This window comes from Heliangelus exortis, chromosome 9 (assembly GCF_036169615.1).
Source record: "Heliangelus exortis chromosome 9, bHelExo1.hap1, whole genome shotgun sequence".
NCBI classification, from domain to species: domain Eukaryota; kingdom Metazoa; phylum Chordata; class Aves; order Apodiformes; family Trochilidae; genus Heliangelus; species Heliangelus exortis.
In genome coordinates this window covers 21,676,918-21,701,824 of record NC_092430.1, presented here as the reverse complement: position 1 = coordinate 21,701,824, position 24,907 = coordinate 21,676,918, and the positions used below count along the sequence as shown (strand labels likewise).

The window sequence follows — 24,907 nt, the reverse complement described above, 5'->3', positions numbered from 1 at the left end:
GGGTTTTTCTAAAAAAGGCTCAATCTCTGCTTCCCTGCAGTTGTCTGGGGTGTATATTATATATCCCCTCTCTGAACGCTCTCCGTCCCTTTAAAGAAAGGCTCTTTAACATGACTGAAGAGAGAATATGGTATTTCAAGAGTATATTTTTGATGTCAACATGTTTGGGATTGAAATACCAGTCAAATCTGCAGTCATGACAACTAATTATTTTAATTATAGCCGTAGCAGCTTCTATATGATTGTTTCTTCTCCTAAATATGAATCAATGACAATTTCAACAGCTTAACAATGCTTTCTATTTAGAGCATCCAGTACACTGTTTAGTGAGCTCTTGAGTTGGATTGGAGCCTTCTTGACTTTAAGAAGGACTTTAGGACTAAGCAAGAGCCTCTTTAAATTGCAGCTGGAGCACTGGGGCTCAACCCTTCCCTCTTACACCAATGGACAGGGAGAATTACTTCTTTTTGCACCTTCCACTTCTAATGTGCTTCCAGCCAGCCTATCATCCTTCTTTGGTAAACACCAGAAGATAGTCAAGTATTTTAAAAATCAGATTAATTAGTTTTTAATAACTAATTTGGAAGTTATAGCAGCAATAATACTCCCAGACAATATCATCAGATAACTCATGTTTCCTAGTTAAAGCTTTGCCTGGAGATGGTTAATTCTTTCATGCTATCATTTTCTCTAACTAATGAGCACTTTGTAGGATTAAACGGCTTCACTGAGTTGCTCTTGGACGAAAAACAATCTGACAACTAGAAAGAAAGTGCTCTGTAGTTCCACATGTGTTTGAAACTGTATTACTGGGGCTGACATAATACATAAGTTAGCAGTATCAGTGCTCTTTAATTACTTTTAATTACAAAGACTTCTTTAGATTTCATATTTGCTGGAATCAAGTCAGATCAGTTTCCAAAATTGCAGAGCTCATTGAACTTCAATTTAGCCCACACACTGCCTCCCTTTCGACACTGATTTATGTGCTTTTTTCCTTAACAAAGCACCTCATTAAACAGAACACATTGCTCATGTTTTATCCAAGAGAACAAGTTAACTAGCCAGCACATCTTCCTTCTTTTAGAGGAAAGAGGCTGCTGATCCTGGTGCTTTCCATGGCAGCCCCGTGGTTACCAGCACCAGCAGTGTGCACAGAGCATGAGGCACACTAAATGCTAAGTCAGGAATGGTTTTCTCCCATGAACATTCAGACCTTCATCATTGCCCAGATGCACATTTAAAATATTATATGGTGAAAAAAGGTGTAATTTGGGACTCTTCATAAGAGGATGGATGAAGCATTGCCCATCGACACCCAAGGTGGCTCTGCCAGCTCCGTCTGATGGGCTGGTCCATGAGGACGAGCTACCCACTGGATTCAACTGCTCTGTTTTCTTTATCTGCCAAATGCTTGCATTCCAATTAGGCTTAAAGCACATCCCAAACAGCACTTGGTGGCCCCACTGAAATCAGTGTGTGGCCAGGGGCTGTAGCTGAGAGCAGGATGTGCTGAGGGGTGCGGGTTACCAGGGCACGAGAAACCTCCGCTCTCGCTCCTTCTCTTTCAAATCCACCGACCAAGGGCAGCACCCTTTGCTCTGAGCATGAAGGCTGAGGTGCTTCTTGCCATGGCCACCATGCAAAGTGGTCTGGCCAGTGGGGTTCAGGCAGCCCACAGCTGAGCAGAACTCACGGCAGCGCCGCTCCCCTCCCCTACGACAGAACGCGATTAAAATGGTTCCGACCCAAGATTGCATCAACACCTTTTGCCATGTCAGCACCAAGAAAACCCGGTTCGGTATTAAATGCTAACTAGTCAACCTTGCATAGGCATGACCCACTGAGAAAAGATATCACTAACCTCATCTATAGCTTTCTTATAGCTCTGTGGGTAAAGGAAGAATAATCAGCATCAGAGGAAACAGATCGGGACAGGAAAAAGCCAGAGGAAGGGCAAGCAGGTTAGAAATAAAATTAGAATTGTTAGCTCAACGCTGTGGAGTGTAGAGAAAAAAAAAACAAAACAACATCAACAAAACATTAATACACATTACAAAAGAGAAGCAGTGGAAATTAATTTCGTTATTAGGCCGATTCCGCAGTTTTAAAATACAACTGTCAACAGCATTAAACCAAGAGGAAACACTTCGGATGAGATTTTGCTCCCAGTACTAAAAGGGGAGGGTATAGAGACCACTACCAGGTTTGGTTTTAAGCTGTGAAGGCTGTGGGGGGGGGCTGGTCACCCAGCTTTCCCGAGCAGAGCATCCCTCCGCCGGGCTGCTGCGGGGGACATGCAGCACGGAACACAACAATGTGCCACTGGCAACTGCCACACCCAAGCTAGCAAAGCCCTTAAGCATCTGCTTCACACGAAAACACAGGCTTAAGTGCTTTCCCCTAGGCTTGGGCTCCTGAGAAAAACTCATGCACTCTCTTAAGCATTCGAATCTCTCCCCGGGCTCTCGCCATACCACCGCTTTCCAGGCTCTCTGCTGGAGAAGCAATGGTATTAGCCTCTTTTTTAGGGTCCCCGTGGCTGAGCTACTGCACCAAAGGGAACCATGGCCAAGCCAGCCAGCAATGTTCCCACAAGAAATAATTTCAGACTCACAGCGGGTCGGCTCGGTCGCGTCACGTCCCTGTTGTCCTCCTGCTTTACCTTGGCGGGCTCATGGGAGAGCACAGGGGACCCTTCAGGTTTGGTGTTCCCTGGCAAAAGGCAAGTGGAGAGAGTGGGAATCAAAATGCTGTCAAAATGCAGTGTCCTGTCACCTGGGATGGGTGGGTTTCGCCATCCTTTTTCTTCTGTTGTCTGGAAAAACCCTCCTGCCCCTCTCTGCCTGAGCATCACTGCAAGGAGACTCCATCAATGCAGCAAGAGAAGCCACAATCCAGCCCAGCCTTCACTGACAGCCCTAACAACATTACTGCCATTTTTTTCCCTACTAAAGATACAAATCCCCTTTGGAAAATAGCAGAGCATGTGATAAACTAAAAGCTCTGCAGTACCTGACACTGCCAGGACATCATTTGTCACAGGATTCCTCATTAATAAAATCAAAACCAAACAAAAAAGGACAACTGGTGATAAACTCCTTTTATTGACTACCTAGAGGAGTGATGATTTCAACGACAGACACGTCATCTTAGGGCCAAGTCATTAAAAATTCAAAGCATGGAGGCAGCATTTGTTTTAATGCTCTTCAGCCCCAGGGATTTATACCACGGGGCTGTGCCAAAAATGCAGATGTAGGGGCTGTGTGTGCTCCAGCAACTCCTACTGTGATTAAACAGGGGAATGTAATATCTTTAAGAGTGGCTTTCAGATGAGATGGAACAATTTGGCTAGTTAAAACTAGCCAGTGTCAGTGTGGTTGCCTGGCAAAAACATTTATGGAAAGCTTTTCACAGGCTAATTCATTCCCTTGCTCCTAACTCAGGAGTAGGAAGCTCCAACAAAACCTTTTATATACCTGCCAAAAGTGAAAGACACTCCCAAAGAAACCATCACAGGAGTGAGCTGAGGTGGATGAAGATAGGAAGCAGGCTGGAATTTGCTTTATGTTTGTCCTGGAGCATAACCCCCATCTCTTTTTGTACAAACTACTTGGCAATGTGATGCCAAGGGCAGGAGGTCACAGAATCATCACAGAATGGCTAGACCTGGAAGGGACCTTAAAACTCATGCAGTTCCACCCCCCTGCATGGGCAGGGACACCTTCCACAAGATCAGAGTGCTCCAGGCCCCATCCAACCTGGCTTTCAACAATTCCAGGGAGGTCACGGCATCCAACATCAGCATCCAGGCAAACAGGAGTGTTGGCATCTCTGTTTTCGAAGAGGCCAGTTGGTCACAGAAGCACATGAGAAATGACCATTCCTTTATCTTTTAAATTTCTTTAAACAACATACATGAGCTCACAGACCTCTTGCCCTTCCTGCTTACCAACCAAACCTCAGAAAGAGTGTCTGCTGTTAAGGGACATTTTTGAGAACCTCACCTCTGACTCTGTTGCGCTCGCTGGAGCCAGCCTGGGAGCCAGGCTGGGAACCACCTTGGGAGCTGGGCTGGGAGCTGGGAGTGCTGGAACTGGAGGAGCTGCCACTGCTGGTCCTCTGCAGTGGGCTCTCCACGATGGTCTCAGTCCTCCTCAAGTCTGGGTTGCTGCAGGAGCACAAAGCAGAGAGGGACCATCAGATTGTGCTGCAGGCACCTCCTGGGCTTTACATCCTTCCCATGCTGACAGGGACAGTCATTAGGTGAGGTGACACTTCCTCTGCTGGAGAACAGCCTCAGCCCTGTCTTCTCCTCTACTCAGGTTCCACTCAGCCCCACTGCAATCCATGGGAGCTGAGCTAGGCATTCAACATCTTTATGGAGGTGGACCACAACTAGGATGAAAAATCAGCTAGAGCAGCTTTGCGCTTGTGTTTTGCCAAGTTTTGCAAAAATTAACAGCTTCTTTGCTCAGAACTTTCCTTCAGCCTGTACACTGCATGCTGGAGTTATCTGAATTAACCACCAACATTCATCATAAAAGCCAGAATCTGCAAATTGCTGTTAGACAGGGAAAGAAATGTGAAGAAAGGATTTCAAATTTGCAACAAGGCTGCCAAGCACCTCTGCCACTTAATCACCCTTCCCAGCTTCCATGGCTTCACTTAAGATATCTGCTTTTCTTCCTTGGCTTCTTTCACCCTTGTGAATATACATAAATCTAGAATAAAAGTGTCCTTGCTTCACAAAGAGTGACTAACATCTCTCTGAGTATTAGATGCCTTTAGGAAATGAATTATTTGGCACTGAAACAACATCAGAAACCACATTCAACTGGGACCAGGAGGCTGACAGGAACACTGGGCAGCCTTGACTGTGAATCCCACAAATTCCCATTCTCCTTTTTACTTTCAATACTATCACTTACTGGGACCAAGCAGTCCAATACCCCTCCACAATCTACATTGTCCTTCAGCTAATTAAAAGAACGTTTTAAAGAATTCAAAACACTTCAGCCTTGAGCAATACAAGGAACCCATCACGATATGAACAATTTTTGTCTCATGTGAAAACAACCAACACCCCACAAAACAATAAAAAAGATTCCTCCTCCTTCTACTCCCCCTGCCAAGGACTCTAAGCTGCTGCCTGCAGGTTTGCTGATGCATGGCTGGGGCACTGAGCTGAAAGGAAAGACAGATGCTGAAACTGGTGACTGCAGGTGGCCACCAACATCAGGGTGTTTGCCTTTTGACCTCAGCCTGAAAGTACAAGAAACCAAAGAGCTTCACACATAAGGCTACATGGAACACACACTGACCCTGAGAAGCGCCTGTCTGACGTTTAGAGATCTGCCCGTGATGCTCTGCAAACCTCAGACAAGCTCTGGCATGACTAAGCCTTGATTTTTTTCCTGAGCAGAGCTTGTCAACTCTGCTCATTCTAAACCCAACAAGGGACAGCAGTGACACAGCAGAGCTGGGATATTTCATGTGCTGCAGGACCCTTCCTCAGGGTGCCACCCGTGTGTCCTGCGTGCTGCCGAGCCTGAGGGCTGGGTCTGGACAAGCTAAAGGCTCCAGTCTTAGGGAATTTAATCCTTGATCTACATCTAAGAAGATTTCAGATGAGATGTATCAATGTCTGTCCCCCAGCACATTCCTCACTTGGTCATTATCTGGGGACAGCTGCTCTGATGACTGGGAAATGTATGGCATGTGTCACTGAGGCCTCCCTGCTGCCTTGTACAGATCCCCCACATGATGCAAGAAGGTTGCATTACAACCCCCAGATGATGCAATGCAACACTGGGACAACCAGAACCCAATCCTGCTACAGGAAGCGTGCAAATTTTCATTTGACCCTGGAGCAGCAGATGCCACCTCCAGACCCTGCCATGCCCAGGACTGCAAATAGCCCAGCGAGCAAAACCTCCACTGATCCACGTGCTCACAGCCTCAGGACACAAAAAAAAAAAAAACAAAAAAACAAAAGTTCAGCCCAACTACATGAGAAGCATTGCAAATCTCCCTTTGTTACCAGTCAGCTCAAGCAGGGCTGAACCCCAGGCTGGCTGGGTGATGCCTGCAGGAGAGTAGGCAGCAGCAGGTTGGGATGGCTCCTGCCCGTGTCCCCTGGGTGTCCCTACCTTGCCCGAATGGGCTGGGAGCCCAGCCTGGGTCCCAGGGCACTGCCATTGCCTGGGGAGTTCTTCCTTGCCAGAGCAGGGGAGATGGAAGTGGTTCGTTGAGGCACCTGGAAAAAAAAAAAAAGAAAAGAAAAAAAAAAAGATATGTTCCCTGTCACCCAGAGCACCCCACCACCTTGAGCAGCCCTGCAGACACCCGGGAGACCACCTCTCAGCACTGGCTTAGGATTTGGTTGACAGCTGATTCCCCACTGGGAGGGAGATGCCATATTTATGGCCATGATGAACCACAAAGCCCTTGGCTTTTAGATGGAATCAACTGAGTGTGAGACAGAAATGAGCTGCAAAGGTGCAGTCAGGGATAACCCCAGCAGAGGAGCCCTGAGCAGCACACAGAGCAACTTGGCTGCCACCAAACAGGGCATTTACTTCTTCAAAACCAAATGTGTAAACACATACGTGTATCTCTAAACAATTTAAATCCAATTTCCTGGGTTTGTGGGGTTGGGGTCAGGATGTTTCTCATGAATGAAACAGAATGGGGTTATTTTGTGTGTGCAGGTGACCCTGGAATGTGTACATCCTTTGAAAAGCTGTGCCTTTGCTGATTGCTTTTACTTAAACAAAAGCAAAGACAGAAAGACACTAACTTGTGGCAAGAATTTATTTTTCTTTCAGGTGGAGTCAGGCAGTATGTAAGGTCTATGAAGAGGGTTTGCACTGTCTGTTAAAAGATGTAAAACCAAGTGGCCATGGCAGGGCGTTTGGAACTAGGTATCTTTAAGGTCCCTTCCGACCCAAGCCATTCTATGATTATATGAAAACCCAGAAAAGTAATTTTTAAGGTCAAATTCAGACTGAGGTGCATTTCAGTAGCCACAGTGATGTTTTTAGCAGCTCAAGTTCAGCTACAACACACAGCAACTGAGAGAAGGTGTTGACCAGTGGACAAACACGAAGGGTTGGCAGTGGAAAGAGCCAGACTGATCCACCTAACTTAAACCCTGTGACCTTCTGAGCTTCAGACAGCACTGTCAAAACCCTGCTGCTGGCAGGAGAGCTCACCACCAATACCACCAGAGGAAAACCAAAGCCAAGGCAGCCTCAGGTGGATACCCCAGAGCCCTGCCTTGGCCAGACCTCTGTCCCAGCAGCACAGGTTGAGGTTGCCATGGAGAGGCACCATGATACTCACCATGTGCAACACCTTGCACCCAGGAACAGAGAGGGCTCAGCAGGATTAGCAAAAAATAATAAAAATTAGGCTTTGTTTCTTTTCTTTTTTGGAGAATAAACACATTGTTATTTTTGGCAAGATGAAAAACATTCAGAGAGTGAGAGAGCTTGATGTTCTGTGTCACTGCTAGCTACTGCTTGTCTCATTATTAAGGAATCTCCTCTCCAGGGAGGGGACTCTGCAGGAGGGACCTAGGGAGTTTTTCACCTTCCTCTGAAGCATCCAGCTGTAAGCACTGGCAAAAACAAGACCCTGGACCAGAGACAGCCAGCCCTGCCTCACAGGGCAGTCCTCTTGTTCCAGTTTACAAACACATCAAACCCACTTCGGGCAGTGAGAGTCCTCATGGGCATTATAGCCTTTAATGTGACCTGGTGGGGACCCCTTCCAGAGCTCATGTTCCCTCAGCCAAGAGGGATAATACTCCAGAGTGCTGGAAAACAGGTTTTTTTCCAAGGAGCAGGTGCTGTGGTCTCAACCACATTGCTGCAGTGAAGTGATGCCCTTCTCAAAGTGCTCAAGGATAAGCCAATGCTAAATTGCAAGGGTTTTTTTCAAAATTCAGTTTAAGCCAGGCAGCCACCATTGTACTTTACTGAAGAGTAAAGCATATGAACAGCTCCAGTAGCTGTTGGCTTGCTTTTCCCCTTAGGCTGAGCACTGATGTATCCTCTCACTTGGTGGCAGCAGAAATGGGAACATCATTAACATGTATGACAGATCACCAGGGACACCTTGCACAGGAAAGCTTACCTGGTAGCTGGTAATTTGCTCTTAAAAAGGCAAGTCACCTTGTTAATACATAGAAAAACTGCCTCTCAATCAGGGACAAATACTGCCTTCAGTGTCACTAATCAATCTGTAATCATTTTTTTCCCTGTAAAAATCCTCCCAGGCTGAGCACTGAATGGATTGAAGGGGAACTTTAACGGCCACGTTATAATTCTTCCCAAGTGAAGGTGTATAAACAATGAGATCAAAATACTGGTTCAAAAGAGTCTTAATTAAAGAGGTACAGCCAGACACTGCCAAAATGTCAATGAGTGTATAAAGCTGCTGGAGCCCTTACAAGTCTTCCATCAAATATTGATTGCAACTGGAAGCAGGGTACTGGCCTAAAAAGGACTTGGCTTATTGAGTATGACAAATTTTATGTTCCTCTAATTCTATTTAAACAGGAGGTTGTTTTTCATCCTAGGGAAAGGAGATTATTAATTTGTTTTGGCCTTCATCTGGGCTCCAGAACTTTCTTTGCTGGAGGGCAACACATTTTGCAGTACCACTTGTGCACCTGAGAGCAGCTCCCAGCAATTTTCCTGGGACGCAGCCCCTGGGTGGGTCAGTCCCCAGCCACGGAGCCACGGGGATGGGCTCAGTCCTGCCCGCTCTGCTTTGTTGAAGGTGCTGGGGGGGGACTCAGCTCTGGGCTTGTCTCTTTGGTGTGTTGAAAGTGAGGAGCAAGAGTGTTACCTTTGGTGGAATGTCTTCCTCCTGCCGTAACCAAGAACTTCGGTCAAACTTTTCAATGCGAGGGGGCAGAGGAGGATTTTCTGAGGTGGGGTCCGAGTTCTGCCTTGGCATCTCAGTGCGGTGAGAGGTCACCGTCAGAGCCTCCTGAAACCCAGCCAGTCCCTTTGCAGGCTGTTCATGCAGTGACTGAGAGCCAGACAAGGAGCTTCCTTGGGATTTCACAGTGACCAGATGTGGAATCTAAGCACCAAGTCAAAACAGAACTATCAGTACAAAATGGGAATTTTAAAAAAATTAAAAAAAAAAAAAAAAAAAAAAAGAGTAAAAAAAAAAAATTAAAAATTTGATTTAAAAATAAAAATATTTTGATTAGCATTTCGGATGCACTGAAAAGCCCCCTCAGTTTGAGATCAGCACTGCCTTGGTTTCGGGAACTTCTGACTTTACACCGCTTTAACGCAAGATCCATTAAAAATGACACTGGCACAGCTCAGCCTTTGAAAATCAGGCAACACCAAGTTCCAGTCCTGACCACTGCTGCAGGTGTAGGGTGCCACACTGACAGCCCCACCACATTTTCTGGGTACCACCACCCTGGGAGCCAGGGCAGGCTGCTCCCTCCTGCCAGCCCCATGCCTGCTGTGCCCGCCCCAGGCTCTGCCTGACACCGGCCAACGACACCTGCACCTCTAGGGTTGTGCTAATGAGGTTGGGCATGGATTTTCCTTGTTAAAAAATGGGAAAAAAAAAGGAAAAAAAAAGGAGGAAACGATAATAAATAATAATTAAAAAAAAAAAAAAAGCATCAGGAATTCTGAGGCATAGATGGCTTAAAAAAAAAATACCTCGAGGCATGAGTTTCTGTAGTTGGAGGTATTCCATGGATCAGCCCTACAGATCTAAGGCTCATGAGTGAAAGGGATACTGACATCTGGCTTGAGAAACATGAGAAATTCGTGAAGTCTGAGTTTGTGAAACAAAGCTTCTCCCCAGGACCCTGTGAAGCCACACTTCTTGGATACAGCAAGGGATGTGTGTAGGCAGATGTGTGTGTAGGAATGTCAACTAAAAGTTACAACCTTGCTTATGTATATGTGTATGTGTGCATACATTTACATGGGTCTCTGGGTTTCAACCCCCCCTTTTTGTTAGTATTTTGTTGCCAAATGAAAGTCTTTGTAGGTGCTGACAATAGAGGTCTTCAAAAAAGGTCACTGAAAAATATTTGGTCAATCCAAGACACATATATTTGGTCAATCCCAATGGATGTTGACCATCCTTGGGGAAAAAAAGAGCTGTTTAAGGGCTTTCCTGCATGGATTTTGTTTAAGGATGGCACTGTACTGCTGACCTAAAGGTGCCCACAGCACACGTGGATGGCACTTTGTTGGCACACTTTTCCACAGGAAGCCCTGGCCACGGAGCAAAGGCTTTGTACTTCCCTTTGAAATCCCCACTGGAGCCTGTGGATCCTGGGGCTGGACCAGAGCCAGCACTGACACTGGGTGTAGAGCTTTTGATGGCAGGGTACTTACAGACCTTGTGGCTGGGAAGGAATTTTTAGATGGTCATGGTGATCTATGCCCTCTCCAGATGTGTTTGTGACTGATGTCAACTCAATGAGAAAACCAAAACAAAAGACTTTGAATTAAAGCATCAAAGAAAGCAAAACCCTTAAACCCTTTTCTGATGATCCTCAGCATCAAAGCATCCTGGGTCTTTTGTACCAGGAGCTATGAGGTGTTTTTTTTTTAGTCCTTTACATAAACCAGACCCAAAGAGGAACAGAGCAACTGCCACACTGGACCAAACCAGCAGTTCCTCTGGGTCCTTCAGCTTGTTTCTGGCAGTAACCAGTACGTGATGCTTCAGAGGAAGGTATAAACCAGTGTGATGTTTCTAACACATGGAGGTGATTAGAAGAATCCACTCATGAATGTAGATGCTGCTCTTACTCACAAATACACTTCAGGCTGAGAAACCAGGGAGCAAGACACTTTTTGCCTTTAACCCATTGTTTTTTTTCTCCCCTTTCCAGCATCCCCAGCATCCCAGCTCTGTTGGGGGAAGCACCATTACCTGTGGGTCCACGGGTCGGAGCAGGGGTGGGGTCCTGGCTGGCTGCACACCACTGATGCTGAAGGATTCAGAGCGAGGAGGCAGGTTGGGGTCAGAAATCCTGTTGGCCACCTTGTGGGGCATGGCCGGCGAGCTCTGGCGATTGAGCCGTGAGCGCTCCTCCACCTGTGGCGAGATGGGGAGAGTGGGCAAACACCCCAGAAAATGCCATTTCCAAGGCAGACCCAGGTCTGTGTACTCTTTAGGTCCCTCGTAGGTATTGGGAATATATCATGGAACCTCCAGTTCCCCAGCAGACTGTGCAAAAAATGCATTTTAAAGGTGATGGCTGTTTGTGTGTATGCGTGTTACTTGTTTCTGAATGTGGAATGGAAAAATAAAGGCAATGGGCCTCAGAGCAGTGTTTCTATCAGCTGGGTCCTGAGAAGCTCTTGATTCCTCTCAAATGTATCTTCAAGCCAGGGAAGCTTTTTCCTTCACTACTCGGAACAAAACAAGGAATGCTTTTGTTTGATCGGAATGAAAGAATGAACGTGAATAAACACGGCAGCCAGAAAGTGCCTGGTTTTGATCTAGATTTAGTGAGTCTGGCACCTTGTCATGCATGGAGGGGGAAAAAAGCTCTGTTAATGATAGAGAAATAAACCCAAAGCCACTGCTTTCAGTTGCCCTTGATGGAAATACAGTGGTTTCAGCTAACCCTGGCACTGGTGCAACCTGGCACTCTTGCAGTTATCCTGTAAGCATTGATATTACTGCAGCTTGGTCTATGCTGCACTTCTGATACCTGGAGATCTGATGTGTATTTTCATTTCTGTATCACTAATACAGGGTCGACACCCTTAGCATGTCTTGATTCCACCATGTACAATGCCTTGTTGAAATGCAATCTTTACTCCAGGTTTGCTTGAGAAGAACCACAGCAGCTCTTTAAGTAAATAAATACTCATGAAATGAAAGTGGACTTGTATTAATAAAAATGAATCTTTTCCTCTTTCACACACCAAGCAGGAGTCAGAATAAAATTTAAGTAGATTCGTGTTATGGATTCTTTCCTTTCTGGCTCATGAAGGACTATTTACCACTGCTGTGTCCTCAAAGGTCCTAAAACTTCCCCTGGCACTGCCCACCAGCTAGCAGAGGCTCTGCAGAGCTTGGTTCAACAATGCCCACAGGAGGGGAGGCCAGGATGGGAAGAAGAGCAGGGCAGGAAGGAGAAGTCCCTCTGAACAAGGGAGCAGGAACATGAGAGCCAGATTGCTGGCCTGGTCTGGCAACATCTCCTTATCAGACAAGCCTTGGTATGAAGGGCTTCAGGCAGAGCTGCTGCCAAAGAGAATGTGCTGCTAATTATTGAGGGCTTCAAAGCTTGTGTGGAGAAGACAGGAGAGTGATGAAATGGGGATGTCTGCCTGCTGGGAAGGAGAAAGGTGCTTGGTTTCCCACTGCCAGCATCTCCTCCCTAGCACTTGGTTGCACCAGCACAGCAGAGGATGCTCTTGGGACTCTCCAGCTTGGTGGAGCACTTGGTGGAGCCTTAGTGACTCCACCATTAGGTGGAGAGGGTGGGAGGAAAGGAGCAGAACCCTGCAAGAATTCATCATCACTCCAGTTCAAACCATCTCTGATTCAACTCAAGATTCCCCTCAAACAGGAAGCAGGTCCCAGCAGAAGGATGATGGTGTTTTATTGCAACATTTCAAAGTGAGAGAAGGGTAAAAGCCACGGGGACTGTAGGAGGAGCTGATGAACACATTGGAGGCCGCAGAGAATGGCCCTGCTCCTGACTCCCAGTCAAGCTCCCAGCCCCTGGGAAGCTCTGAGATGTGGCAAAGCATCACAGGACTCAGCCACTGCATGAGGAGGTCTCATTAAACCTCTCCTCTCCTTTCTGCATGGCCATGTATGGCATATACCTGCCCATCCTTCAGCTGACAAAGCTGCTTTGTCACTGAGAAGTTAGCCCTGGCTACCTGCAACACTTTGTTTAGGTCTGTAAGAGTCAGGAATGGACACAGCTGCTAATGACAGCACTAATGCTAATGCCATGTCCTTGGATGGATCACCAGAAGGTCCCAACATGCCATCTGAAAAGGCCTGACTAGTCCTTGATTATAAGAGGATGTGTCTGGGTAAACAGGGCAGGTCTGGGACAGCACCCAAGCTGTATCCCAAGTGACCTTCCAGTGGATAATTCTTCACTCAGAAGAAGATGCATAGAAAGGACAGCAGATGGGGATGTGCATCCATGCGTGTTGGTGGGACTATTTCATCAGGCTGTTTTGCCTAGCAGAAAAAAAAAAAAAAAAAAAAAGATAAAACCTTGACTGTGCTCCAGGGAAGCCATGAAGGAGGCAGTACAGCCTGGAACTTGACCCGGAGCTTTATCTTCACCACCAGGCCAGTCCCTCAACAAGAGGACACAGGGATACAATAGCAATGTGAGGGGACACAGCCTGATCTTTATGTTTTACCCCACATCTGCAGGGTCTTGGAGCCACCACATGAAGATGAGTAAGGTGAGAAAACAAGTGCATAAAGGAGAGGTAAAGAGGTCAGAGGGGGGCATGGCATGAGAACTCAGCTGTTGTGATCACGCGCCTGTGAGAGAAGAGACCAAAGAGCATAAAAACAAGGGCAGTGTGGGATTTCATGGAAAATCCTCAGGAAATATCCCAGCAAGCTCTGCAGAGCCTCCAGAAATTGCAGGCTGAGCACCAGCCTTGTCTTTTCCTTGTTCCCACAGGAAAACTCAGTTTTTCTGTTAAATTAGCACACATGGGGTGGGTATGGAAATGGCTTAACTTTAGCAAGAACCACAGCAGGATGATTAAGTATCAGCAGAAGTCTATCTACAGCCAGCAAGGTTGGTACTTCAATATATGCAGCAAAGCAGCTGAACTGTGCTAAAACTGGGACTGGGCAGTAGATAAAACAGGAGATGGAAGCAAGAGGAGGAGTTTTGGGAAGCTCCCAAGGGTGCTGTGTCACAGCAGTACATCAAACTACTGATCCCAAGAGCAGAAAGATGCCACAGTTGCTGCTTTGAACTTTTCATTAGAAAGAGGACAGAGTGACACAGGTAAAGAATAAGTGGTTTGGAGAGCTAATTGGTGGAAGCTGGAGGTGTTCCCCAACAACAGCAAACCTCATCTTCCCTATGAATTCAGCAAAGGGTATGAGGCCACATTCTGCTGCTCTTATTCACACTATGCAGTTCCCAGCATCCTGCTTCCTGTGGTGGCATCAAACAAAAAGATGCCTCCCCCACAGAACAGAAGAAATGGGCCTCTGTGTTTGACAAGGAAAGAAAGCTAAATCCAGCACTTTTGTCCTTCATCCCAGATAAAGGATAACATTCCTTTTTATATATCTTACTGTTTTGAAGAGAGTGCCAGAGCTACTTTAGCAACATTCCAGAGGACTGATTTAAAACCAGGCAATGAAAAACAGAGTTTACTCCCTTTTTCCTGCCTGCTACCTACTCTCAGAACCTCTGCAGATGGACAAGAGACCCCAGTTCAGTACAAAACCAAAAGGCAACACGTAAGTGGAAGCTTCTCCTGTCAGAGGTGGCTCAGCACATCTGAAATGTCTCATCTGCAGACCCACTTAACCAAACCTCCTCTTGAACTGGAAGGGCTGGAGAATGAGGCTGCAACTCCATGAGAAGATGTTCTCTGGCACATTGCCACCAAGAGTCCAAAGACTAAATCAGAAGGGAATGAAACAGAAATCCAAGGGAGTATGAAGAAGTGGAAAGAGTTTTTGACACCCACATTTGTCTCCGTGATAGTTTAGAAATGTGAAGAACTGTTCACATTATTGGTCTTTGCTTAGCAATGGACAGCTGATTGAACTTCTTGAGCATTTGATGCCTGCAGGTACTGTGTATGCAGCTGAGGGCTGTAAAGAGGAAGGAGCAGGAGGCAGAGAGATGTTGGATACACATCACATCTCTGCCAGGACTAAAGAGTTTCAGACACCTGGCAGCAAAGCAGTGGTTCTGCTTAGTTAGAAGAATAGGTGAATTGTTGAAAGGATTTTCTGCCCAGGAGAAGGGTTGCAAAATCAAACCCACAAGACACAAAAAGGTCTAGAAAAATTCATAGCAAAAGTGGGCACCAGCTTTATCAGAGTCACCAAAAAGCTCACAGAGAGAGTTTGCACATGATTCTGAAACTGCACTGCAGACAATGAATGTCTTCATCTTCTCAAGACTATTCAGCCAGGCAATAATATTCAAGATCTCACAGTTATCAAAACAATTCCCTTCTTTTGCTGGAGATAAAAAGAAAATTGGCAGCATGGCTTGCCTTTCTGAAAAATCATAAAGGAAGAGCAACCCCAAGAGACACAGCCCTGATCACCATCAGAAAAGCTGTCTGATCCCTGGCTGAATATGGGGAACTGAATCAGTGCCCAGCAAGGAACCTTGCTACAACCACCCTCTGCATTCACCCCTGACTCCCAGACAACTTGTGGACACCAGGCAGGAGCATCAGGAGCTCCTGGCACATCCCCAAGCCCCCAGCTACGGGATGCACCCTCCTCCTTACATTGCCTCATGAAAACCCTTCCTTCCTCCACTCTCTTTGCTTGCACAAATGTACACTCCAACGCACACACACAGTGCATTGAACTGGGAACATTTCCAGCCCAGCTAATGGCATCTGCTGGAGACCAACCCAGCAGAGCACAATCTGCCCAAGGTATTTTGGACCGAACCGCGTGCCCAGCCCTATCCAGCCAAGCATCACCACGTTCCTCGCCTACCTCCTTGGCCCACGCTGGTTTCTCGCTGGCATTTATCCCTTCTTTGTAATGGTAGAGGGGTTTCTTCTCTGCTGGCCTCTGGTCCTGCCTCTGCTGCTGCTGCTGCTGCTGCAAGGACACCAGGTAGTCCCTCTCCTGCTGGAGCTGCCTCTGCAGCCTCTCCGCCTGACGCTGCTCCTCCAGCTGCTTCCGTTTATATTCCTAACCCAGAAGAAACCACTGTGAGATGGGTGCCCTGCAAACTCTGGGCTGCAAGCTGTAGATTTATCCCTTCAGATGGAAAAAGGGGCCTGAGCAACTGAAAAGCTGTCTTCTGGCAAAGCTCGCTTGATTGGAAAGACTTTGGGGGACTGAGCTGCAAAGAATCCTGCAGCAGAGCCAGTTGGGGGGATAGAGCCAGGACACTGAGGATTGTGACTCCAACATTGGCACTTTGCTACCAGTGAACTGCCCTGTCTGCTGGGTTTGGGGGGTGCCAGCACTGCCCCACCAGGGAAATGCTGCGAGACCCCTTGGGGGGCTCAGACACCTGCTCAGGAGCTACCACTGACTCTGCTCAGGTTCTTCTGGAGTAGAAGAACAAAGCATCCATCTGGTGAAGTGCCCAATACCACCGCCCAGCTTAAGCCAAGTTCTCTCTAGGACCAATTTATTTTACGTGGGAAGAACTGCACAGCTGAGCCAGCTGTATGATCTTCCTGAATCCCCGTGGCTCTATGAGGTTTAGTGAATAAATCATTTTGAAAGGGCCCTTTTAAAAGACAAGGGGCTTGCGTGAGGGTTTTTCTTTTCCCGAAGTAAAATTAATAGCAGGAGAGAAAAAGAATAATCCCTGCGGATTAAAAGAAAACGCAGTGAGAGTAACAGCTACCAGCTTTAAAAAAAGGGCAACTCAACAAGAAATTAAATAAAAAACAAAGAGGACATACAGAATGCAAACAGCACTAGAGGGAATAGACCGCATTCCCACGAGGAAACGAAAACAAAAAGTCTGCTCTTGGAGTATGAAAATCTGCATGGCAGGGTGGGTTTTCTGGGTGCAGGCAAGCAACAGCTAGCCCCAGCATGCTACAAACAGCCTTCCAAGGGCTCCCATGCTGCAAACAGCCTTCCAAGGGCTCCCACAGGGTGACAGAGCGGGCTTGTCCCACTCCCCATGGCACCAGCCCCCTGGGGGAGATGTGCAGAGCAGGGGGACCAGCCCAAGGCAGGGGAACCCAGGCATGCTGGTGGCCACGGTGTCCCCTAGACTGCAGGAGGCACTGGGGGGACCCGGGCACACGTGGGCACATGCGGACGTGACACAGAAAGCTGCAAGCGTGGCTGGGGCCTCCCATTTACCAGAAGTAGAGCTTGCTCCTGCAACAACTGCTGCTGCAGGATCTCTAACTGTCTCTGCTCCTCCTCTAACTGTCGCCTGATGTACTCCTGGAGGCATGGGCAGCAAGGATCAAAGGAAAAAGAGAGAGAAGGTAAAAGAGACAGTCTTTCCCAAAAGGAAAGAGAACGAGGTGGGCATCCCCATCCATCCCGCCCTGGAGCCATCAGTACCCTCCACCCCTGCCCAAAGAGCCTGGAGTGTCCACCACTCTACATGGGACCTGGGAGGGGAAAGAGTACAAACAGGGGGAGGACAAGCTTTTATTGGGAACATCACAAAACCCCACTTCAGAAACTGGCGGGTGGCAAAAACCTGCATCAAGTGATTCCACACCCGCGGGCCAGCAAGTGGATCCACACAGAAACAAATTGCAGCGGTGGAAAGCGACACACGCAGAGTTAACAATTAAGCAATTTGCTCTCGAGTGGCAAAAACCAGGAGTGTTGAAGAGAAGAGCCTGTGATTAGAGAAAGAGGAACTGCCCTGCTCCCTCCAGGCTACCTGCTCGTGCTCAGCACGCCGCCGCTCCTCCTCCCGCCGCATCTGCTCCTCATAGTGCCGCCGCTGCTCCCGCTCCTGCTGCTTCCGTAGCTCCTTCTCCCTCCTCTGTTGCTGTGGGGGGGACAGGAGGCACAGGTCAGCACCCCCACTCCACTCCCCGGGAGCTCAAAACCCTTTTTTGCACGGTTTCTGGGGAGCCACCTCACCCAGAGAGCTGCAACGCTCCAGCCCGCCCAAGGAGATGCGGTGCCAGCAGGCAGGTCCCTATGGGGTGGTAGAGGGGCTTGTTGATCCCACCTCATCCTCATGGGTGCCTGGCACCCACAGAAGCCTCTGAGCCAGTGCTGAACCAGGAAGACAACCCCATTTCTTCCCCCACTTGTTGGTAAAGTCCTGTGGGCAGTGCCTGGTCCATACATCCCAGCCTGCCCATCTGGGTTAATCAGGACCCAGACACAGGGAGCGCTCACCCAGGAGCCTCATGAATCCATTGCTTCTGGGGAACTCATATCCCCTTGTGAGGATGAAGGAAAGCTACTTCCTGCTGAGAGGGGAATGTTTTCCTTTTAGTGTCTGCTGACACCAGAAGCTAACACAAAAGACCCAAAATTTGGGTGTTTTTCCTTTTCAGAAGACAGAAGGAGCTTCCCTGGCTGTCCTCAAGCCAGCCCAGGTGCGTCCCTCTGGGGTCACATCCCTTCTTCTTTACTGGCAGCAGCCAAAGACATTTTGGGGTAAAGGGCACCCAGGTGATACCCACAGCCCCCATACTCCCTATTTTTAACCCAACATCACTCCTCCAACTACCCGAGGCACCCTGGCCACCCATCCTGAGGAGCAGGGGCTTGCAGCAAGCAAGCTGCATCTGCTTCGCCTGGGCCAGAGGTGGGGCCAGAATTGGAACCAGGGGAGCTTCCAGCAGCTTCTCACAGGCAGGAGTCACCTCTGTGTCCTCCAACTTCCAAAACACCCCTGCACTGCCCTAGGACACCCCCCCACTGGCACATCAGCAGAGGGCACCCAAATGCCAATACTGGCTCTGGGGGCTCTGCAGCTTCCCCCAGCTCCATCCCTGTTGGGTGCAGCCACCTAACAGGGAACCAGCCTGCTGAAGCATAAACCTGCTCCTTTTCCCTCACTTTTTCCTCCTCCTTTTATTTTATTTTTTTTTTTTGCTGTTGCTGACACAGGGTGCTGAGCTGACTGCAGTGGGCAGGAGGGGCTGGCAGTGCCAGGCGTTCCCTCCATCCATCACGTGGGAGATGCCAGCTCCTGCCCAAGCTGAGTTATCTAGAGACAAAGATGCTTTGAACTGCTGCCCTGCAGTGAACCTGCACTGTAAGTGGGTGGACTTGAAATTTATATCTATGGATAGACATCTAGATAGATATGTTCTACACAGGTATCTATCCCTACCTAGGTATCTCTCTATGGAGACATTAAAAAGATATTATAAAGCTATTATATAGATCTATTTCTATAATTGATATCTATCTAATAAAATAGATCTCTAATATATATATATTTATATTAGATATCTAATGGAGAGCTCTACTATATTAGATATCTTTTGTGGATAATTCTATATTCTACTCCATATCCCTACATATCTTTCTAGAGATAGATATCTATAGATAACTTTATAGACAGATACCTACAAAGATCAATAACTTTACAGATAGGTACCTACAAAGACAGATAACTTCATAGACAGACATGTAGATATCTTAACAGACATTTGAAGGAACTCTCACATTTGACTACAGGGAGGAGCCAATTCCTGTCTGGCTGCCCCCTGCTCATCCATCACCACCCTGCTCAGGGACCCTGCTGCTTTCCTCCAGCTCAACCTTTGAGCTGCAGCTTTAGTGCCACCTAAAGCCAGACTTACCAGCACGGTTCCGCTTGCCTCAGGGAAGCAAAAGTGCATCCAACCTGAAATAACCTGATGGCTCTGTTGTGTCCCACTCCAGCACAGCTCCCAGATCCATCAGGGATGCGGGTGCTCCTCGCACACACACCTGTCCTCACCAAGCACCAGCTGAATGGAGGAGCTGTTGGCTGCTTTTTGACCTCCACACTACAAACTGCAGAGGATCCACCACCAGGACATGGCAGTGGCAGCAGTGACAATAAAACAAGGGATTCGTTGCCTCTGCAAGAGCTCCCTGAGCTCCTCAGGTGGGTGCTGCTGATGGTGGTCACTGATCCAACACACTCTGGAGAACAGATCTGACTGAGGGGCTGAATGCATGCTAAGGGACTTGAACATCTCCCCTGTGAAGACAGAGAGAACTGGGCCTGCTTAGCCTTGGAAAAAAAAAGGTTGAGAGGTGATCTTACATGTCTGTAAGTATCTAAGTGGTGGGTGTCAAGTGGAAGGGGCTTACCTCTTTTTTCATGGTGCCCAGTAATAGGACAAGGAATAATGGGTTTAAGCTGGAACACAGGAAGTTCTACTTCAACATGAGGAGAAACTTCTTAACTGTGAGGGTGATGAAGCACTGGCAAAGGCTACCCAGAGAGGTTGTGGAGTCCCCTTCTCTGGAGTCTTTCAAAACCCACCTGGATGCATTCCTATGTGGCCTGCCCAAGCTCACCCTGCACTGCCAGGGGGGTTATACCAGATCATCTCTTGAGGTCCCTTCCAACCCCTAACATTCTATGATTCTGTGATTCTACCCTGAGCTTCTGATCTCAGCGTGCATCACACTGGGTTTGGGATGGGTTTTAACATTTTTGGTCTTGTTATTTTTTAGTTAAATTAGCACACTGCTGAATAAAGCACATAATGCTTGTGTAGGCTGGGCTTGGCTGGCAGGAGGCAAGGTCCTGAATGCCACAGCTATTTCTTAAATTAAAATCATCCAGTTGGGCTTTATTTCCAATCCAGCAGGTGAACAAAGCAAAACCCCTCCAAGGAAGGAGACAAAATTGTTTTTCCTTGGGAGGAAGCACTGCACCACCATCCTTCTAGGGTACCATAAGCTCACTGGCCCCAGCAAACCTGCCCTGCTCTCAGCCTCTCTCCTGCAAGGCAGCATCTAACCATCAAACTCCTCCACACCAAAAAGCCTATTAAACCCCAAGAGCTGGGAATTGAGCCCTCTAAGCACAGTTTTCTTTCAAAGCCAGGCTTGATGCTCTTCTAGATATCGAAAGGAGCTCTGTACCTTGCTGCAGCTGGGCTCTTTGGGCTGAGGCTGTGAGCTGGATGCAATAGATACATTTATTGAGGCCAGGAGCACAGTGCTTCCCTTCAGCTCAGCAGTGTTTTTGTCAGGTTGCATTATAAGCAAGCCATTTGTCACAGCTGCAATACGAGCACCTTCAGCTAAGCACGGCACCACAAAGCAGAGCTGCCTTCTCTGTATGGCCCCACTACAGCAGCTGGCAAACATCTGGAGAGGCCCTGGCCTCCCATGTCCCCTCCACCTCTGCTCACACCAGTGCTGAGCAGTGCCAGGATGGCAGGGCCCCTGTTTCAAGTAGGGATGAAGATTAGTGAGATGATGCAGCCGAACAGTGCATGTGGAGAGGACAAGTAGGAAGTCAAAAAAAAAAAAAAAAAGGGAGTGATTCTAAGATTTCTCATTATTTCTTTCCTTTTCTCCCTGTTTTCTGCCCTCCCTCTCCCACTGTGAATGCACACTTCCCACGTTTCTCCACGCCTGAAACTACGATGTGTATTTACACTCTCCAGATCTATTATTCATGCAATGCAAGAGCACCAATTAATTAGGGCTGCATTTATATAACTCCACAGGTACAGCTGCATGTAACTGCCTGTAGGACAGAATGGGATCTTATTTGCACTTGCACTAGAAATGACAGGTTTGAAATATTGATGAGGGAGGACACACAAAGGTGAAACCTCTGATGGGGAGGCCCTTGGGGGCCTGGCATCAAACAAGGACTTCAAAGGAGCAAGCTCATTTTGCTGGATCAGACACAGGTAGGACTATGAGCACTCAGTCTGGTCCCAACAAGCTCAGAGGGGCACTGGCACTTGCAAGAAGGGGTTCCTGGAAAACTTGGCTGCTGCTCCCCAACACAAGCATAAGGCAGCAAAGAAGTGGAGGGGGAATTCCAAGTGACAAATGAAAACAAATATTCTAGGTGGCTGCGTTGTTGTGACAGGCTCATTTATCTGAGCCACCAGGGGAAGAGTGACTGTGGCTGGAACATCATCCTTCCTGACACTCCAAGCACTGGAGCACTGAGAGGTGTTTCCCACTGGTAAAGAAACTGGGTCAGAATCTCCCATCACGGCAAGGAGGGATCTGATCTGTTCTGAACCATTGCAGGAGCTCAGCTGAGGTCATCACAAAGGGGATGCTCCATGCAGGAAAAGGTTCATGCTTCAGAATCTATGAGTTCTACCTGTCTTCTGATCAAAGGAAAACTAGAGAGAAGTAAGATTTAGCACACACCCATGCTGCAGGAGCTGCTGTCACACAGCTCTCCTTGGAAATGGGTAAGGGATTGCTGCCAGGACCACTGCAGTGCCCCATGTCCCACATAACTGTGAGGAGGCCAACACCTTAATGAAAATGTTCCTACATGCTATATGACACCTGCATATGCAGACAAAAATAACAAGCACCATTTTAGCAAGCCTAAGTTTATCTGTAATTAATTGCTGGAAATTTTTTACATTGCATTATAAGAGCTTCTAGCTGATGGTGTTCTGCTGGTGAACATGTAAAGGAGCTGCAGCAATTTTTTTAATCCCCTGAACACCCAGCAATATGACTGCACCAAATGAAACCTCAGAGGCAAAGAGCAAGACACTTGGCTTTGCCTTATACATTCCCTGTAAAGATCTGACCTTTGTTTTATGCCTAGAAAGGAAAAAAATCCACAAGGTGGGAGAAAAATGAGGTTATGTAAATGTCTCCCTGACTACATCTCCCGGGGCTGCCAAGGGTCTGCACAGAGATTTGTCCCTAATGCTCCTGACCAGGAGATGTGTTATTTCTACAGCTCAGCTGAAGCTTTGGTGGTTAAGCTGGTGCAGCAAGGCTCATTCTGTGCCAGCAACAAATGGAGGGCTTATTAAGGAACTATATATATCCAACACATGGATATAGAGGGAAAAATTAAAATTTATTCAAGCCTATTCACCCTTCTGCATTACACAAATATTTTCCTTAGTGTTATTTTATCTGTTGAGATTTAGTTCTCTAATTTTGTCTTTTTTTTTTTTTTTTTCAGTTAAGTGCTGTTGCACATTTTGAATTCATGAGACCAACTTTCTGCACAAGGGAAAACAAAGCTGCAGCTCTCCTCCCAATAAAGGTCCTGGTTTCAAAGCTGGCAGGGGGATTTTTACTTCCACTGCAATTAAAGACAGCTGCAAATCTAAGTGTCTGTGGCTGCCTGGAAGAAGATTCAGCCTTAAAGAAGGAGATCAGTCAGCTGTTGAAAAAGGAGACTCAAGTGGCAAGGAGACAGACTAAGGATGGGAGCAGGTCTTGGGGCAGCATGAGGGGCATCAGGAGACCAACAGCAGACTTCTTCACTTGTCTGTTCATACACAGATTTGGTGTTGTTGAAGAAGGAACATTAGGAGATGGCAGATGTCCCAAGAAAGATCCTAAAATGAAAGGTATTTTGTGAGAGGTTTGAGATCCTTGTTTAGGAAGATCAAGATGACAGAAAAAATGGGATTCCTTCATTATGAGCACTGCTGGGCAAGGGAACAGAAATGATGGGAGCTCTGTCCCTGGCATTATTTAAAACCAAGCTTAGAAAACAACAGAAAACTCTACAGAAAGCCTGCCCTGACAGAGGAATGAACCAGTTATCCCACTAACAGCCTTTTTCCAGCTCTTTTGCTGTGTCTCCAGGACAAATTAACTCCAGGCATTTTTAAGCTTGGCATCCTCCAAAATCAATCCTTTCGGTGCTGTGCTGGGGCCCAGCCAATGTGCTCCCTCAGCCTGGCCACCTTCACAGAGTCTTGCTGTGAGTCACAGCTCTTTCTATAAACCCAGGAATATGCCTGGCAGTACTGAACAGACAGACTTAGGAGCCCCAAAAGCCACCAGCTCCAAGTGTTTATTTGTCCCGGATGCTCAGTTCGGTTTTAAAGGTCAAATTTATTTTGAAAATCCAGTAATCTGAGCCTTCCACTGGTGTCCCCTCCTAGAGATCTGCTGGTACAGTGCTGCTCATTGAGGCACACCCCATCTTAGTCAGACCATAAAGAAGAAACCATGTCCCCATTTACCAAACTTAAATCCGGAGCCAAGGGTTAGCAACTGAACTTAGTGCAAATCTAAAAATAGTGGGAAAGCCTGGGGGTAAAAAAACCCTTCCTGTGTCCCTGGGCAGAGGCAGCATCCCTCCCCAGGGTGGGTGCTGAGACTCCTCCAGGAGCTGGAAGTTCAAGGGGAGGATGCTCAAAGCTCCTTGTGCAGCTCCATCAGGCCACTCCTTGCAGCAGCAATGAAACTTTGTCTGCTCATCTCTGCCCATTTTCTGCTTTTGCTCCATCAGCCTGTGGCAGACACACAACACCTGGCAGCCAGCAAAGCCACCTCCCCTCCCAAGCACTGCCACAACCCACCACGTTTGCAACAGGTCTGTACCCCTTCAAGAACTCCTGTTTTAATCCTCACCATAGCAACTCAGCTGAATTTCTTCCTTGCCATGCAAACAGTGTCTAACAGGGAGCAGAAGCTCTTTTTACTCCATGGCTGGATGGAGGTGAGGTTAAACGCCTTCAGATGGACCCAAGATGTCCACTTGAGAAGGTGCCACCAAAGCTTTCAGAGTACAGCTGCCTGCTCTGCCCCAATCCTGACTAAAACTATGGGCCTGATAACACTGGTGGGAAGGGCAGAGGACACCTCTTCTTTCCCCAGTTCTCTGGTACAGTAGCAGAGTGAAAATGTCCCCTCACAGGCTCTGCTCCAGCAGATCTCTCCCTTTCACTTTAGGTCTGAAAACTGCAAAGCAGCTGGGGGGGAAAGCAATGGGTGAAGAGCCCAGGGGGGGCTGTTAGAGCCACCAGAAAACAGATGCATTGATTTTAAATCCTGGCTATGGTGACATTAGCTTTTAATCACATAGGGGAAAAGATGGGGGGACCAACAGAACCCTGGGGGTTTGGGCTCATTCTGACCCCCCCTGGCAGCAGCACCTCAGTAGCTCAGGGCAGAGCTCTCCAGCTTAGTAAGGGGATTAGTCCTCCATTCAAAACCTGCCTGGGAAGTGGCAGAGAGAGAGAACAATTTCCTTCTATGTGAGGAGAACGTATTAATACAGCAGCAAAGCATTGTATTCATTACAGGATTGCAGCTA

General features: G+C 47.5%; 1 protein-coding gene across 5 annotated transcripts in view; it reads right to left on the bottom strand.

Moving 5' to 3' along the window:
* TNIK (TRAF2 and NCK interacting kinase) overlaps positions 1–24,907 on the bottom strand; it is a 142,958-nt gene that overhangs the window by 19,514 nt on the left and 98,537 nt on the right. For 2 of the 5 annotated variants that reach the window (XM_071752662.1, XM_071752664.1), the window contains exons 13-20: positions 17,597–17,707; positions 17,056–17,142; positions 15,715–15,915; positions 10,939–11,103; positions 8,860–9,099; positions 6,153–6,259; positions 4,008–4,171; positions 2,618–2,715 (exon numbers count right to left, since the gene is read on the bottom strand). In XM_071752662.1, the coding sequence (XP_071608763.1) occupies positions 2,618–2,715; positions 4,008–4,171; positions 6,153–6,259; positions 8,860–9,099; positions 10,939–11,103; positions 15,715–15,915; positions 17,056–17,142; positions 17,597–17,707 (1,173 nt within the window). The remainder of the gene's footprint in view (positions 1–2,617; positions 2,716–4,007; positions 4,172–6,152; positions 6,260–8,859; positions 9,100–10,938; positions 11,104–15,714; positions 15,916–17,055; positions 17,143–17,596; positions 17,708–24,907) is intronic. The other 3 variants (XM_071752665.1, XM_071752663.1, XM_071752666.1) reach the window with 3 other exon arrangements.